At 58.9% G+C, this 17,383-nt stretch overlaps 1 protein-coding gene across 2 annotated transcripts in view; it reads left to right on the top strand.

Moving 5' to 3' along the window:
- Positions 1-9,879: 9,879 nt before the first annotated feature.
- Positions 9,880-17,383, top strand: part of STX1A (syntaxin 1A) — an 88,045-nt gene continuing 80,541 nt past the window's right edge. For both annotated transcript variants that reach the window (XM_040613099.1, XM_040613108.1), the window contains exon 1: positions 9,880-9,981. In XM_040613099.1, the coding sequence (XP_040469033.1) occupies positions 9,952-9,981 (30 nt within the window). In that variant the 5' untranslated portion in view covers positions 9,880-9,951. The remainder of the gene's footprint in view (positions 9,982-17,383) is intronic.

Here is a 17,383-nt window from a genome sequence, read left to right on the forward strand (position 1 = left end):
ACCTCACTGGATCCATGGGGACTTCCACTGTGCAGAAGTGTCCCTGCAGTTTGCGCTGGAGGGTGCCTCTGCAGTGAAACACAACAGGAGAAGGTGGAGGAAGACAGGTGTGGGTACACAAGAGCTGGGCATGGGAGGGCACCAGCTGATAGCACAGGGGAGCCTGGCAGGCTGTGGGATGCCTTGACCCAAAGATGGAGGGAACCTGGAGGGCAGAGGAGTGCGCAGCGGCTGCAGGCTAGGTAGTACTGCAGAGTCTCGTGGGGATCAGTGGGGCTAGCAGTGATGAGTCTGGGAGGTCCATGCTGTTCCTGGTGCACAGCCAGCAGCCCCCCCAGTTCTGGCTATATCAGCTGCAGCAGCGTAGCTGGTTTCTCTTGAGCTTTGTCTGCTGCTTCCTTCAGGGCAGACTGGAGCTGTAATGTTTTTTTGATTGCCAGCTGGACTTCCAGCCCAGCGAGCATCTGTCTGAGGCTGAATCCTGCAACCTTACCAGTGATATGGTCTGCAGGGGGGCAGGAGGCAGCTGAGAGTCCCTAGGGGCTTTCCAGGCATCTCATTAAATAAACTATGCAAACAAAGGGTAATTGCAGAAATGTTGGCTTGGTGGATTAAAAGGCTGTGGGCAGTTGGCAGGGCTTGCATGATGCTGATCAGCAGCCGTTAGAAATTCCAGTGTAAATGTAACAGAAAAAGAAAACCTAGAAATGAGTCATTAACGTTTCTGGGGGAGCAGCTTTCCCCCGAAGAAGCTGGAGCGCAGGAATGGGGTTTGCTCTCAGCTGAGGAAGATTCGGGCTGTGATAACTTCCAACTAGAGCCTTGCCAGCAAGCCTCAAACACCCCTTTGCCTTGGTCCCACCTCAGTGCTTGTGATGGGCCAGGGACACAGGGCTTTCTGGCTGAGGTGGGTGGGCCGTGGTGGGCTGCGGTGGGCCACGGTGGGCTGTGGTGGGCTGCGGTGGGCCGTGCCGTGGCTGGGCAGCCGCAGGTGCTGGGGACGCGCAGGGTGGCTGGCTCGGGGAGCAGGAGCTGCAGCAGGTGCATGTCCTGCAGAGATTTGCCTCGCTGCTGCATGCAGCGTGGGGAAGGAGAGGCGTATTTTATCTGCACCACAGGGTTTAAGTGGTCATGATTAAACAGCTACTAGAGGCTGCTTGTTGGCTCGATATATTTTGTTTTAGCCTCTGGGCTGGAGTATCTCCCTGCAGGCCCTGTCCTGGTGGCGAAGGAGCAGGAGCGGGCTGCTTTGTCTTTTGCCCCCAGCTGCCTTTTTATTATGCTTATTGTGCTTTCAGGTGCAGCCTGTGTTCTCTAAAGCTAATGTCAATATTTCGATGCAAGGCAGAGTACAGCTGACCTGAGAAAAACTGCAATTCATTGCATCAGTCAAAGAATAAGTATCTGTGTGCCCCTTTTCCTGCGTGGAAATGATTGCTTTGGCTTGATTTAATTTCTCTCACTGCTTTGGTTCGAGCAGGTTTTAAAGTGAACCCTAGTGCCATGCAGGCCAGAGGTACTTCCCTCAGCTGTCAAGATCCTTTTCTAGAGTAACACAAGAAATCAGAAAGGACTGATAGAATCAGACTTCTCTAGAATTTATTCTCAAGTTCTTATATTTGAAAAAAAAAATAAAAATCTCGCTTTCAAAACAGCTGTGAGGATTTCTGTAATGTGTGAAAGATAAACTTGTCTTGGAGGTGTGCGATTTTGGGTTGTTTCAAGATTGGCAGATCTGAGAATGAGAGAATCGGCCCTGTGGGTGGGTGGGAAAGGTAGATCTCCTGTGACTTCATCTTAGAAAACCAGAAAGGTCAGGCTGGATACCAAGACCTAGTCCACTGCTTTCCTTCAAACATCACCTTGATGTAATCAAAGCCTGAGACATGTTTTTTCACCTGTTCTTTACATGAAGATGGAGTTGACCGATTGTCCCTTCTAGATCTTGGTGTGGGGGTTTTTTTGGTGTTTTTTTTCAGGATCTTTTTTTTTTTTTTTCTGTAGCCAATTTTCTTGTACAGAGCAATCAATGGTGGCAGCTTGTGCATGAGCTGAGCAAAGCCTGTTGTCAGGCTGCTGTTGGAGGCGTGAGGAGGAGGGAGCGTGTGATTCCTGCCAGGTGGTTATTGTTTCTTTGGGGGGTTCCCGTCCCACGCTGCCAGTGCCTGTGACATCTTTTTTTCTGCTGCTGGTCTCCTCGTGAGTGCTGTGGTGCTCTCCTACAGCTCTGGAGATGCCATCAGGAGCCTGAGATCAGATGAGCTGTAAGCCCAAGTGAATGGCCATTCTTCTTGCTGCTGGAAACACCGAGCCCAGCTTACTTCTCAACGCTCTGCTTGCAATGTCCAACACTTTCCAATGCAGTTGTGCTGGCAAGGTCACCCGTCGGTCACCTCCCCTTCTCATCTTTTCCCCTCCCTTTCCCAGTTTGACTTTTTCTTCTCTCTGTGCATGTCACACACAGACCTCTGTACGCGTATAGATCTGTGTGTTTCTTCCTTTCTGTAGTTTAAACCCTGGGTGTAGTTTTGACCCTGCTCCCTCTTTGCACCCAGCCATGCCCCTTGCCCCTCCCGAGTAGCCCACAGCCTCTCTGTTCCCTTGCACCCCCCGGTGCCATCCCCACCCCCCTGGGGCTAGCTGGGCACCCTGCCCTGGGCAGAAGCACCCTGAGGACAGTGCCAGGTGTGCAGAACAGCTGGGTGGCGTGGACGCAGCATGCCCTACCAACCTGGGCTGGCTGGAGCAGCAGCCTGGGGAGAAACCCCTCATCCACAGAGCACAGCTCTTCCCTTCCTTGCATAACAGCCTTTCTGGGTGCCCTGCCTCAGCCTCTACAGATCACAGCAGTTTCCCTTCCCTCCGAATGTAATCTCCCTTGTCTGCTGGCGTCACCCACTCCTGCAGGGCTCAGCTGGGCTCTGGCCCCACAGGCAGCATGGAGGCAGGAGTCGTGTCCTCAGAAAAGCGATGGCAAAGCATCCTCCTGTCACTTGGGCACGTGAGAATGCAGGCAATGTCAGCTTTTCAAAAGCAACTTTTAATGACTGTTGGCATGGAGACAAGTGTTTGGAGTAATTGCTTTTGGCATCATCTCTGCTCCCCTAGCACAGGGAGAGGGAACCTACAGCTTGTCAGCTGGATCCGCTTGTGACTATGGTCATATGTGCCTTTCCCTGCACTGCTCCTCCTCTCCCCAGCATCTCCGCATAGGCACAGGCACACACCAGCAGCAGGGTGCGGGGGTGAGGTTCCCTGTGCAGGGAGGGGGTTAGAGCGGCCCCATCTTAATTAGCTCATCCCTGCCATGCCTCTGAGATCCCATCTCTCTGTGCCATGAGACTTGGCCTCTGTTCTTGGCACTGAGGAAGACTCCCTGGCTCCCTCAGCACTGCTGTGCTTAGTGGCTCCAGTCTTTGCACCCCCTGAACAGCTTTCCAGTCTACTCCTTGACATATTACTTCTGCAGCTGCTCCAGGATCTCTGTCCCATGCCTCCAAAGAGAACAGTGTCCCTGAAGTGGCAGCGGTGGCTGCAAAATGCACAAATGGCTTCAGGTGGTCTCTGAGCCACAGCCAAGCTGAGCCTCGCAGCCCCTGCTCCCGTGTCGCGTGGCGCCTGGCTGAGCTCTTCTGCTGTCAGCCTCACTCAGGGACAAGGGGCTGCTTTTCCCTGCATTTCTGGCGAGGATTAATTCTGCACCCCTTTGTTGTGCATGTCTCAGCGCTTCCTTCCATCAGCAGTCACAGTTCCCTCTCTCCCAATGGAGGCGAGTCCTCAGGAACAGCAGGATCAATCTTAGATCAGCCACAGACTTCACCAGCCATCCTGCAGCCTCCACTCAAAATACCTTTGTAGTTTTTCATGCGCAAGTGGAGCATGTGTGACTCCTCTGGTTTCTGTGCTGCATTTTCAGTTACTGTCAGCTGCCTGACTCACCTGAAAGCTCATAGATACATCAATGGCTGCAGACGCAGGTGCTGTTAAAGTGAAGTGTGTCTCTGACTTTTTTTTTTTTTTTTTTTTTGGCAGTTCCTGTTGCTTGCAGCACATACGCAGGGCTCTCTGAGCCTCCTCCACTTAGTCCCTGCATCTCCCGGGCTCTTGAGGAGCTGGTCTCCCCACTGCCACATCTCAGTCCTTGGGGTTGGAGGCTGCTGTGTCTGCTGTCTCATTTCTTGCCACACACCAGCGCTTCTGCAGCCCCCCCAGTGCCCTGTACAAGACCAGTGGGTGGCACCTGGCACTGGAGGGAGGGTGTGTGGGTGGTGGTGGGCTGGAAGGGAGAGGGGACCTGCAGTCCTCATTGGAGGTGGGATTCTGTTGGGACCGGGAATGGGAAGGGCTGTCATGTAACAGGCAAGGAAGTTTGAGAAGTGGGAATGCTGGCTTCCGTGGTAGTCTGTGGAGCTTGGGAGAGGAGGAAAACGTTTATGTGGGAGCCGTTTGATGGGACCTAGCTAAAAGGGTACTTCAGATGAGGGTGGTCCTGCTTGATGGCTGGCACGGAGGAAGGTGCTGACCTGTCTTGCTAGCAGGGGTCCCGGCTCTGGCAGCCTGATGTTCATGCTGGAGATCTGCCCAGCACGCTGAGCAACGGCAACGTGGAGGGAGCTGAGCCATGGGGCCGCAAGGACACAGGCGGGACGGCCTGTTCAGCATTAGCTCTAGCAGGGGAAAGGGTGCTCCCGTGTGACAAACGGACAAAAGCACTGCCAGACCTATCCGCAGTCTCAGCTGGGACAGCCAGAGCGTGGTGTCCTGGCTCTGGTGAGAAGCAAGGACGGAGAGCTGGGTCTGGAAGGCTTCATCCTCACCTGCCTTGGGGAAGGGTGAGTGTGGAGAGTGTGGGGCACGTGGGGCCTCCAAGGAACAGCCTCTTCCCTGGCAGGAGGCAAAGAGGTTTTTGGGGACATGGAGGCAGAAACAGGGAGGTGAAACCTCATGGTGGGCAGTGGAGAGCTGAGCTGCCACGATGTGGGAGGACAACAAATATGGGCTTTTCCTTGCTGTATTTTGGTGGCTTTGCCTGTCCCTCCACAGGTGAGACCATCCCTGGAATTAGGGTGATTTGCAGCAACAAGGTCTTCTGTGCCCCCTGCGTGGGGCTGTGGGTGAAGTGAGCCCCTGCCCTAACAAGCCGCAGTAAGTGCAGCACAAACAGGACGAACGCTGCAGCAGCTGGCTGGTGCCAGGTAGCCAGTATAGCTGTGCCCAGCACAAGCTCCACCAGCGAGACCCCTCCATGCTGTGAGACCCTGCGCCTGCACTCCCAGCTGAGGTGTCCATGGTTGTCCCTTGATATCAGACCTCTTGAAAGGCACCTAGATGGAGGTGGCCCAAAGGTGGACCCAGATGCTGTTTCCCTTCTTAGTGTGGGAGGAGCTGGTTTTCAAGCTAATGTGTCTCTGTGATGGGAGCAGGAGCTTCAAACCCTCTGGGAGGAAAACTGGCCCCTTCCCCTGCAGGAACAATTGACCCAGATGGTCCCAGCTCTCCACAGAAGCCAGCGGGCAGCAGCACACTGAAGAACACCGGTCTTGTCTCAGAGTGATCGGGGCCCATGTCTGCGTGGGGCAGGTGAGCAGAGCTGCCTGGGGAGGGTAGGAGGTGGCTCCTGGATGTGTCGGGCTCGGTGGGCCAGTGAGAAACCACCAGCAGCATGTGGCAGGGGCATGGCAGCATGTGCCGTGCCAAGAGTTGCCCCTGGGGATCCTGAGAGTGGCTGGAGAAGGTGCCGAGGCCAAAACACCAAGGTGCTGGCACCAGGCATGATTTCAGCTGGTCTGCACCCACTGCTGTGGCTCCTGGATGGGAGGGTGGCTTGTGTGTGCAGGTGTGGGCTCGGGGGCTGAGTTAGCGGTGCTGTTCAGGGGGAGCTGGTGGCAGGAGAGACAACTCCTTGTGTCTGCCCAGCCTCCCCTGGAGGAGGACACAGTGAAGACAATAGAGCAGGGAGAAGGTGGGCTCCCAACCTGGGCTTGGAGGGGGCTTATAGGGGCGATGGCAGAGGGAGTGACATTGCTTTTGGAAATGCATAGTTTTCTTGTCACCTGAGTAAATTAAGTCCCGTTCCTGGCGATGGGAACTCTTCCCTTGTGTGGGATGTGGTGGGAATGGTGGGATGTGTATTAAAGCTCCTCTGCCCACCTGCAAAGGAGCTCGGAGAGACACTGGTGGGAGGGGGAGCCCAAATAACACCTGGCCAGGGCCCTGCCAGGAGCCACCAACCCATGTGAGGCCCTGGGCAGCACAGAGGGACAAGGGGGGTGGAAACCTAAATTAGGGACCTGGGAAGGGATGCCCTGTCTGTGCCTCTCCCGGCACAGCCTCGGCCCCAGGGCCCCGGTGTGCAGGCACTGGCTGGGCTTGGGGGGTTACACTGGGGGCAGATGGTAGGTCTGCCTGGGGGCACGGGGGACATTTCAGGTTGCAGGAAAAGAGCACTTGGGGTTTGCACAGGACTTGTTATGGGATGTTTAAGATAGGAAGTGAAGGTGGGGAAAGTGGGGGGATCTGGGTGATTCAAGAACACGCATGGGAAAGCAGACAGGCAAGGGGACAGGGCTGCATGTGACCATGTGCTGGTCAGTACACTCATGGGGCCGTGCCCAGTGCCTGGAGATCAGTGCAGGCTGACTTGCTTATTGAACTCATCTCATCCTGCCCTGGGCGAGGGCTCTGCATCCCATGTGCATGTGTGTGTGCGGGGTGCACCAACTAGAGTCAGACCATGGCTCGGAGGGGGGTGTGTCAGCCCAGCTGCTGGAGGGATCCACACTGCGCCTATGCATATGTATGTGTATATATATATATATGTATATGTTCCCCAGGGAAGGGAACAGGACAAGGCTGTTGGTGCTTTCTGTGCGTCTGTCAGTGCTGATCAGTGTGGCCAGCGCTGTGTGTGTGTGTCTGTGTGTTGCGTGTGTGTCTCCCGTCCCCTGGGATGGAGGGACAGAGGGGATGAAGCTGTGTGTGGGACTGGGAGCTCCTCCAGGCAGGCTGAGCTGGCTGTCCTGACACAGACCCCTGCTGGTACAATGGACACCTGCCGTGTTCCCTTCCTGGACATAAATGCCAACTTCCTGAAGCTGTAATCACTGTTCCTCTGGCATCAAGTCCTGCCTAGCGCCTGTCTGGCTCTCTCCTGACCGTGGTACTTGTGTCACGCCTCTGCTGGGCTGCCAAAGAGGCAATGAATCCGAATTCGCAGTGCCAGGCTGGGCAAAGCCCTCCTGCCTACACCTCGGTGTAGCAGCAGGCGGGACACAGCCAGAGCATCCCTTGAAACGTGGCCAGCGTCATGCACCATGCAAGATCCCCCATGGCCCTCGCTGTGGGGGGCTGGCCAGGCTCCTGCTCTGCCTGAGGGGTCCCCATCTCTCCTGTTTGGCCTTGTGTCTGCTCCCAGGAGCCACCAGTCCATGTGGATCCCACTGGTGCAAGGCTGGGGGAGCACAGAGGGACAAGGGAGGTGGGGACTGAAACTGGGGGCTCAGAGGAAAGGACCCTGTCGGGGCCACTCCTGGCACAGCCTCAGCCCCAGGGCCCTGGTGCGGAGGCGCCTGCGGGGGGTGGGTGGGGGGTGGGATTTCTGCTTGGGGGCACGGGACACGGTTTGGGATGTGCGAGTCGCACAGGACTTGTTATGGGCCGTTTAAGAGAGGAAGTGAAGGGGGGGGAAAGGGTGGGGGCTGGGTGATTCGGAGGAGCCTGGCACAACCCGGGTGCTGTCCCCGCGGGGCTCCGCAGTGCTGGTTGCGCTCCCGAAGGAGTGGGAAAAGTGTCGGTACCCGCACGGTGCCGGGCTGTCCCGCCCGGGGGGGCGGTGGGTCCGACCCCCGCAGGTCCCGCCGCGGCCGCCAGGGGGCGCCACTCCCCGCGCCGAGCCGGTGCGGGGGCACCGTCGGGGCCAACCGAGCAGTGCGGGGCCGCGGCCCCCGGTCAACGCTTCCTCGGCGCGGGGCCGGGGCGCACCCGATCGTGCTGCCCGCGGGGCTGCGCACCCGGCTGGCGCTGGGCACCGCGGGCCATGCCGTGCCGTGCCGCGCTGGGCTGGGCTGCCCGGGCGGCAGCAGCAGGAACAAGCGGCGCCGCGTGCCCTGAGGCGCTGCCAGCCGCAGCCAGAGCCCCCGCCCGCCCTTGTCCGTGGGGCTCAGGGGGACACGTCCCCTGCGAAGGGAGGGCGGAGGATGCAGCTTGAGCGCAGCATCTCCCAGCCTGGGCATCCTCCCTGCCACAGCTGGCTGCTCCCCAGGGAGACCTGCGCACCCCCGCAGCCAGCCCCAGCGCCCGCACGTGGGGCCAGGGCACACGGAGGGCTCATGGCGCTGGGGGGCACTGGGGACACCGCACGCCCGTCCCGGAGCTGAGGGCAGCAGAGCGGAAGGCAGGGGGGAGGTCTGCTGGGAATTGCTGCTAGAACTCACCAACCCCACGTTTATCCGTGGTGGAGGTGGTGCAGCACTATGAGGGGAGCCCCACTGTGCCCCCAAAGCCTGGACTCATCCTGCATCTGTGTCGCTGCCCTGCACACCGGAAGCCCCGGGTCAGCCCGTGTCTGACAGGCTCCCAAGAAATCTCTGAGCATCTCCTCCAGCATGTGGCATCTCCCAGTTCACTGGTGCTCCTTGATTTCATAGCCCACAGCAATCTACTTGGCAAACGGCCTCTTGCCGTTTTCATCCTCTGAAATCAGTCAGGGTCCCATGGATATTTAATCCAGGCATCTTATTTTTTCTATAGAAACATATAAAGCTGAGCAGGGTTTGCTCAGGCCATTTGTCCCTGATGTGCTGGTCTGGTTCCGGGGATTACCTGCTCTGTGCATGAACCTGGAAGACCATGGGGTCTTTGTCAAGACACTGAGTTTTGATGGCTGGATGTTTTGCAGGGAACAGGAGCAGGGTTTTGCTGGGACATTTGTCCTTGACTCCCACCTGGCTGGTTTAGGACACCGAAGTCTGTTCCTAGGCTGAGCCACCCCCTGCACTGGTGCCTCTGGAGCTTCTCCCTGGCACAGGAGCACTGGGAGGACACCTGAGCCTCTGCATGGGCGCACCCCAGGGATGCTGGACACATCCAGAGCTGCTGAAGCTGTGGCCAGTGGCCCTGAGGCTCGCCCAGCTGGCCCCAGGGCAGCCCCAGAACGTGCAGGAACCCATGGACACAGGCTGTGGGGAATCGCCTTTCTGCTCTGTTCCTGGGAAAGGTGGGGAGGGCATAGGGGTGTCTCCCAACACCGCCAGTTCCCCCGAGAGCAGCAAGCTGGCCCTGTCTGAGCCCCGTTGGCACCTTGCTGCTCCCTGCAAGCCCAGGGTTGGGGTCCCCAAGGGTGGACCCTCCCACCACCACCCCACCTGTCCCTGGGCCGGGGGTCAGTGTGAGCCCCTCCCGCTACTGCCCCCAGACCTGCCGGCTCCCCAGCCCCGGTGCTGCTGCTGCTGCCCCCCAGGGTGTCCCTGCGGCTGGGGCTGCCGCAATGTCCCGCGGGTGTGACGCCCTAGGTGAGCCCCCAGCCGACCCCCTAGGCGAGCCCCAGGTGTGACCTCCCCTCCATGTCATTCCCAGGTGTGACCTCCTCCTGTAGCCCCCCCCGATGTGATTCCCCCTAGGTGTGACCCCCACGTGTGAGACCTCACGTATCCCCCAGCGTGCTCCCCCCGGTGACACCCACCACTTTGACCTCCCCCTCAGCTGTGCCTTCCCCCCCTTCCGTGCCCCCCCCGGTGGTAAGACCCCATGTGCCCCCCCCGCCTGTGTCACCCCAAGATGCGCCCCCTCCGGTACCCCCTCGGGCAATGCCCTCCCCTAGCTCACCCCTCGGGCCCCGGCCCGGCGGGACCCCCCGAGCCCCCCCCCCCCTCCAACCGCTCCGCCCGGCTGCGCGCATGTGCCGCGCTCGCCCCTCCCCGCGGCGGCCGGAGACAGCGGCGGCGGCCGGGCAGGATGAAGGACCGGACCGGGGAGCTGCGCGCCGTGAGTGGGGGGCGCCGGCGGCGAGGGGGGGCGGCGGGGGGCGGGCAGCGGCTCTGCCCGTGCTCGGGGCCCGGCCTGCACCTTCGTGGACCCGCCCGGGCCGGGGGCCTCCGTGTCAGGCTGAGCGGGGGGTGCAGCACTCGCGGGGGCGTCCGGGCGGGATGGGGGTCCCTCGGGCTGTGACCACCCCCCGCCCCCGCCCTCGCAGCGAGCCGCTTCGGTTCCCCCCCCGCCCCGGCGCCGGGCGGGCGCTGCCTTGGGGGACTCCATTTTCCCCGGTACCGGGCGACCGGCTGCCCGGGGGGGCCGAACCGGCTGAAAGCGATCGCAGCTGGGGCGGGGGGGGGGCGTAATAAATGTTTGTTTTTATCCGGAGCAGCGAGGGCAGCGCCCGGCAGGGATGCTGCGGGCGGGGGACGAGCGGCGGGCCCAGGCCGTGCCGTGCCGTGCCGCCTCCCGCCCCGCTCTGCACCCGTTTTGCTTTTTCATCCTCCTGGCTCTGCTGATGTCATCTGGCCTGGGGACAGCCCGGGGCCGCGCAGCCCTTCGGGTGCCGCCTGCCCGCGGGGCCGCTGCCCCCCCGCCGCCCCGGCCCGGTGCTGCCGCTGCGACCGGCCGCCTGGGGCCAGGGGGTCCGAGCGGGGCGGGGGGTCCGAGAGGGGCGGGGGGCATCATCTGTAGCAGCAGCCAGTCCCAGGGAGCCCGCCGGGCCCGGTACCCCCGGGCCGCTGCCTCGCCGGTGGGGCTGCGGCAGCCCCTCGGGGACCGCCGCGGGTCGCGGGGCCCTGGCTGGCGGAGAGCAGCGCCGTGCCGTGCCGTGCCGGATCCCCGCGCTGCCCCTGGGCCCCCCTCCCGCCGTGGGGTGGGGGCGTTTCAGCTCGCGGCGAGGGTCCGGGCTCCGCAGCGTGCGCTGCGGGGGGTGCCCGGCGGGGGAGAGCCTGAAATGCCGGGGTGCTGCTTTTCGTGCCATCACACCAGCGACTGCTTTGCTGCTTTTCCTTATTATTATTATTTTAATTCCTTTGCGATTGGGTCTGCCGAGCCGCCCGGGGGGCGAGCAGGGGTCCAGCCGTGCTGCCTGTGCTGCCTCTCGGGGGAGGGGTGACCTGCAGGAAGTGGAGGGGGCGACCCAGGCGTGGAGCAGGGCTGCAGGGGCGGGTGTGAGCTGGCCGGACCCCGCAGGGACCGCACCGGGATCCACCAGTTTGGCTCGGTCTGGAAAACGCCAGGCCGGAGCTGGGGGGATGCCAGCAAGGGGCCGAGGGGTGGCTGTCGATGCTGGAGGAGGAAGGGACTATATAAAGAACAACGGCACCCACCCCCCACCCAGCCGGAGCGCCTGGAAAGCACCCAAACAGGGGGCTCTTTCACCACCAACAGTGCTGTGAAATGGGATTGGAAAATAGGCTTTTTAATAATAATAGTAAAAACCAGCCCCATGAATGTCCTCTTGGCAGCCGGTGCTGGCTGAGAAGCGATGCCGTAGAGTGTTTGAAAATGTCTCCGTTCCTTGAAATATGTCTTAAGAAAAAAAATGTGTTTTCGTCTCGTTCCTGCTGATGATCCTTATTCATCAGCCTAATGCCGAAGGGTGCAGCATCCTCCCCGGGGCTCCCTGCTGCGTCTGGGAAGCCCTGGGGATAGAGGTCTGGTTTGGAGCATCCAGATGCCGTGGAGCTGAGCAGGTGCCCACACTGGCAGTGCTGCGGGGAGTGGGGCAGCGCGTGTGGGAAACGTGGATTTACAGCCTCGGTGGTGGCAGTCACCCGGGAGGAGTGAGATGCTGCAGTGGATGGGGTATAGGGAGTGTTTGGGCTCGTTTCTGTGCTGCCAGTAGCCAGCCTTATTAACAGCCTGGGCCAGTTTCTTCCCATTTTAATACGGTGTGGAAATTCTGCCAGGGGTGATAAAAAAGAAGAATTAAAAAAAACCAAAAAACCCCAAACCCTGGCGTTATTGGAGCTGAGGCAGGGATGCAGGGCTTTCACTGCTGTGCAGAACAGGAGCTTCATGTCTTAATGGGGTTTTTAAGATGGTACTTGAAATTCAAAATGCTAATCCTGTCTCTCTTCTGAACCTTCCTGCTCTGGTCATGTTCAAACTCACTTGAGCTTATCTAGTGCCCCGGGGGTGGCACTGCCCCCCCAGCCTGCTCTGAACCAGGGGCAGGAAATTTTGCTTACAGCTGAAAAATGTCCTCTTGTGGAGGCAGAGCAGCCGAGAGCTGGCTGTGAAGAATGCCCAGAACAAGACCTGCAGAGCTTTGTCCTCAGCTGCTCATGGGTAGGTGCCATAGGTAGCGCTTCCTGCCCATCTGAAGCAGGTCCCCTTCCCCAAAACCCCCAAAAGCAGCCCCTCCTGCTGTGGTTGTCCCTCTGCAGTGTTGGTGATGGAGCAGCAATGGGAAAAAATGTACCTGAAAAATAATTTATTTTGCTTTTGGGACGGTCTCTAAGCTGTTTCTCCCTGTGCTCTAGGCACCCAAAATGTCTTTATCTAGGCTCTGCTTGTGTTTTGTCATCCAGAGCTTGAGGAGAGCTGGTGCTGAGGGTGCTGCATTATGAAGAGCCGTCAGCTGCTGGAGGAAGAGCCTGAAAGTCTAGTCAGTGGGCAAGGGCTCTGCTGTCCCGGCTGAGCGGGGTGCCATGGCTGGGGTGCTGCGGGGCCAGGACGAGATGGTGTATATGTGCAGGACTGCGAGGGTCCCACGCTGCACCATCCAGCCTGGGAGATGACACCTCAGTTTGGGTGAGATGTTAGGATTTCCAGGGTGTGAGACAGGTCCAAATGGTAAAACAGTTATGAATGTGAATGATGTTTTGAGAGATATGGGGAGGAGGTGAGGGAGAAGTGCAAGTGTCACAGCATCACAGAGTGGTTTGGGTTGGAAGGGACCTTCAGAGACCACCCGGTCCAACCCCCCTGCTGTGGGCAGGGCCCCTTCCCCCCAGCCCAGGCTGCTCCCAGCCCCGTCCCACCTGGCCCTGAGCCCTGCCAGGGATGGGGCACCCACAGCCGCCCTGGGCAGCCTGTGCCCGTGTCACCACCCTCGTGGTGCAACATTCCTTCCCTCTGTCCAGCCTAAACCTACTCTCTTCCAGTTCAAAGCCATTGCCTTGTGCTGGGGACCCCAGAGCTGGAGCAGCGCTGCGGGGGGCTGTGAGGAGAGCGGAGCAGAGGGGGAGCATCCCCTCCCTTGAGCTGCTGGTGATGCAGCCCAGGAGGTGGTTGGCTTTCTGGGCTGCAAGCGCACGTTGCTGGCTGATGTCCCACTCGTCAGTCATTGGTATCGCCCCCAGCCCTTCTCCTCAGGGCTGCTTTTCGTCCCTCCCTCCCTACATGCCTCCTCCAGTCTGTGCAGATACTGGGGATTGCCCTGACCCAGGTGCAGGACGTTGCACTTGGCCTGGTTGAACTTCATGATGTTTGTGGACCCACTGCTCCAGCCTATCCAGGACCCCCTGGATGCTGTCCCTTCCCTCCAGCACGTTGAATGCACCAGTCAGCTTGGTGTCACCTGCAAACTTGCTGAGGGTGCACTTTTGTTCCCACGGTCTGGGTTGTTGGTGAAGCTGTTGAGCATGCCATGAAGGGACATCTGGCAGCCCCTGGTCCGAGATGTTTCCAGCAAGACTCAATTCCCTGCACTTGCTCCCCATTGCTGAAGCAGTGAGAGGATGCTGAGGCACTGCAGGCTGCTGTAAATTACCTGCCCAGGCCAGGAGAGAGGATTTTGAGCGGGTACAGGGGCTGGAGGTGTGCAGTGGGCTGGTGTCTGGGTGGACACAGATGGTTCAGGTCAGGGTTGCTGTTGCTGGTGTAATGGTGTTACCGGCCATTAGGAAGCATGTGGCTGGGTGATTTTGGGAGGAACGGACTCTGCTGTCAACATTTCTGCCAGTTAGCAGAATTTCCAATAGTTACCTGTTTCTGGTAACTGCAGCAGTCGCTGGGCTCTAATTGGGCTGGGAAGGACCATTTATTGGTTGACACATCCTCTCCTTGTTCCCTACTAGACAGCTCTTGCCTGATGTTTTAGCTTGGAATTATGCAATGGAAATGTTCCTTGAGATGCTAGGGTGGACACTGCCCAAATCGTGGATTCAGGCTCTGTGGGGAGAGGTTTGGCAAGGCCACCACACTTGTGGGACAGTGTCCAAGCCTGGCAGGTTTCAGTGCTGGCAGAAGCTCCCCCAGTGTGAGAAAGACCTTCTCCAGATGGGTGACAGGAGAAGGACAGTTTGGTCTGGAGGTCCCCATTTGCCCCCCCCAGCACAGGTCTTATGTGGTGGGACCGATCATCTGTCTAAGACTGGGTGGCTGCAGAGGTGCTTGTAAGACTGAAGCCCCAATGGTTGCTTGCAACAAAGCAAGTGTACAGAGTGATGGTCACATTTCTGGTGACCTTCCCAGGGGTCTAAAGGCTTGCCTCACTCAAATGCGTGTTAACTGAGAATAATCCCACCAGGGTTTGAAGAGTTGCTGTCTAGCCAGAACTCTTTGAAGAGTTCATATCTAGCTTTTGTTTCTCATCAAACCAGGTTCTTGGGTAAGGAGCTGTTTCCCAATGCACACAAATGGGAGAGGCATGGGTGCAAAACCAGACCCGCTTCTGCACGTCTCCAGTTTGCAGAAATGGTCAGAATGGTTTTGCGGGGCCCTTTCCCCTTGTGCCTGTCGCTGCTCTCCAACAGCCATTTCCAGGCGCTTTCTCCAGCCGCGTCCCTGTGTTTGTGCCGTGCCATCGGCTTCCCCAGCCGGCTGAAATCCCCCGCTCCTGCCTGTCTGCCACGTCCCTGCTGCCAGCGCTGCCTCCTGCCCGTGGGAGTTGTGAGGAGGTGTCAGTTAAAAATAAAAGGAGAGAGAAAGTGAGGTCAGCTCCAGGTCCAGCTTGTGGATCCACCCTCCTGTGTCCTGCGGCAGCTGCATCTGCAACGCGGCTCCCCAGGACTTGCAGCCAGACCTTGCTCCATCCCTTCTCGTTAATAATCCCGTGCAGCTCCCACTGATGATTTCTCTCTCAAGGACACAAATGTGAAGTTGACCAAAGTTGATGTTTACAGCAGGACTTGGGTCTCGTTGGTCTCCATCTGGGTAGTGGGGCTTTTCCGGAGCCACCCCCAATGCAAAAGTCCCCGCTGACCCCAGAGATAGATACGTTAATGCTGTCTTCCTTTCCTCTTTTAACCCTCTTGGTTTCCGGGCGTGCTTTCGAGCTCTTCTATTCAGCCAAAAGGGTCATGTAAATAATTCAGCTTCACTTCTTCCCTTGCCTGTCAGAGAGCCGGGGCTGTCACGTGGCAGGTGACAGCTGGTGGCTCTGTATTGCGTGTCCGCAGCCCGCACAGCTGCCGGGTCTGGCTGCAGTCAGTGGGGTGGGCAGTGATGCCAAAAAGCTGATTTTCTGGGGGCTGGAAGGAGCAAAGCTGCTGGGAAGGCTGTGCAGCAGGGCCGCCCTTGGGCTCTGCCTGGCCCCACTGCCTCGCTGCCCTGTGGGTGCATCTCGGCCCGGAGGCTGCTTCGCCTCCTCCCTCCCGTCACGGACAGTAGGAGGGGGTGAGACGCGGCTCATTCGTTGCTCCTTGGGGTCTGCTGGGCCTGTCAGCCAGGCAGAAGGTAATGGAGGTGGTGAGGGTGAGCCTGCAGTGCCCGCCTTGCACGCTCCCTGTCTCAACGCTTTGCCCCCCGGCAGCTGCGGTCCCTCTGTGGCAGGCCCCGGCACACAGCGCACACCCACCCAAGCAGGGCAAGCCAAAGGAAGCTGAAAATTGGGAAGGCTCTCTGATGTGCTTTGAACGCAGTGGGATGCAAAGCCCAGCCTCTGGCTTGGCCCTGGATGGTGTTTCATGTCCTCGCTCTGGGAGAAGACTGGGGTCTGCACCCTGCGGGGGGGTGGCCTGTTGGATGGGGGGCTCAGCCCCCTCCGGCACCAGCCTCAGAGCGGGTCGCTGAGCACTGGGGTCCCTTGGTGTCTGCTGGAGATGTCAAGGTCTGGTGTGGTGGGGGCTTGGTGGTGCCACTGAAGTCAACCTGAATGCAGAAGTACCGTTTGCCTCCTGACACCCAGCGCGGTGCCGTGGACACCGAGGAGCAATGAGACGTTGCATTTGGAAGCCGCGAATGCTGGCTGCGCAGTGGGTATCTAAAAGGGCTCCAGCCAAAGGGGTTTAGACTAGTGCCTGTTGTTTTAATTGCAAGTGTCTGTGTCTTTGTGCAAGCTGCTCAGAAGCTATACAAATGTTTGTTTTGCTATGTATCTCCCTGTTAACAAGATTTCTCAGGAAATATGCAAAATTATCACTACAGGCAGAACATGTACAGTAAGGCTCATTAAGCTAAGTACTGTGATAAATTGCTACTTCCAGAAAATTATGTATATTAGCAGAAAGGAGGAGAGTGAGCCCAAGTGGAAGATGTGGGAAGACAGAGTGTGCAGTCACATCCTGGCTGCGGGTGGCTGGCGGGTGACCTGAGCAAACCCACGGCAGGGGACAGCTGAATGTCCTTGGACCATGGCATCCGCAGGATTAGCTTAGAGGAGATGCATGGGGAGGGGAAGGCAAGCAGAGGAGAATGATGTGGGAAACAGAAACAGAGCGATGCTGTGTCAGGACCAGGCAAGGTATAAAGCCAAGGGGACAGTCTTTACTTAGAAAAAACATAAAATGAGGCAACTCTGGAAGCACAAGGATTACAGAGTTTTGCTGAGCTGGAGGAGGGGAGAGAGGGCAGGGGTGATGTGCCACAGGCTGTCTGCGTCTCAGCCTTCCGCGGACAGCAGCAGGACTGGTGTCTGAAATGTGGGTGCTGCCTCGCCCCCCAAACGGAGGAGCAGACCGACAGCTGTGAGCAGAGGACAGGTTGTGGTGTGTCGTGGGCTCAGAGTGGTTTGGGTTGGAAGGGACCTTCAGAGACCACCCAGTCCAACCCCCCTGCCATGGCAGGGCCCCCTCCCCCCAGCCCAGGCTGCTCCCAGCCCCGTCCCACCTGGCCCTGAGCCCTGCCAGGGATGGGGCACCCACAGCCGCTCTGGGCAGCCTGTGCCCGTGTCACCACCCCCGTGGTGCAACATTCCTTCCCTCTGTCCAGCCTAACCCCACCGTCATTCAGTTCAAAGCCACTGCCTTGTGCTGGGGACCCCAGAGCTGGAGCAGCGCTGCGGGGGGCTGTGAGGAGAGCGGAGCAGAGGGGGAGCATCCCCTCCCTTGAGCTGCTGGTGATGCTGCTGGGGACGCAGCCTGTATGTCTTTTAGCCTGTTGTAGCGAAGTTGCTTGTCGCTGCTGCCATTGGAGAGCTGTTGCAGGACCACAGTCATGGAATCGTTGAATGGTTTGCACTGGAAAGGACCTTCAAAGATCATCTAGTCCAACCGCACTGCCGTGGGCAGGCACATTTTCCACT

Source organism: Falco naumanni, chromosome 1 (assembly GCF_017639655.2).
Source record: "Falco naumanni isolate bFalNau1 chromosome 1, bFalNau1.pat, whole genome shotgun sequence".
Classification (NCBI taxonomy): Eukaryota; Metazoa; Chordata; class Aves; order Falconiformes; family Falconidae; genus Falco; species Falco naumanni.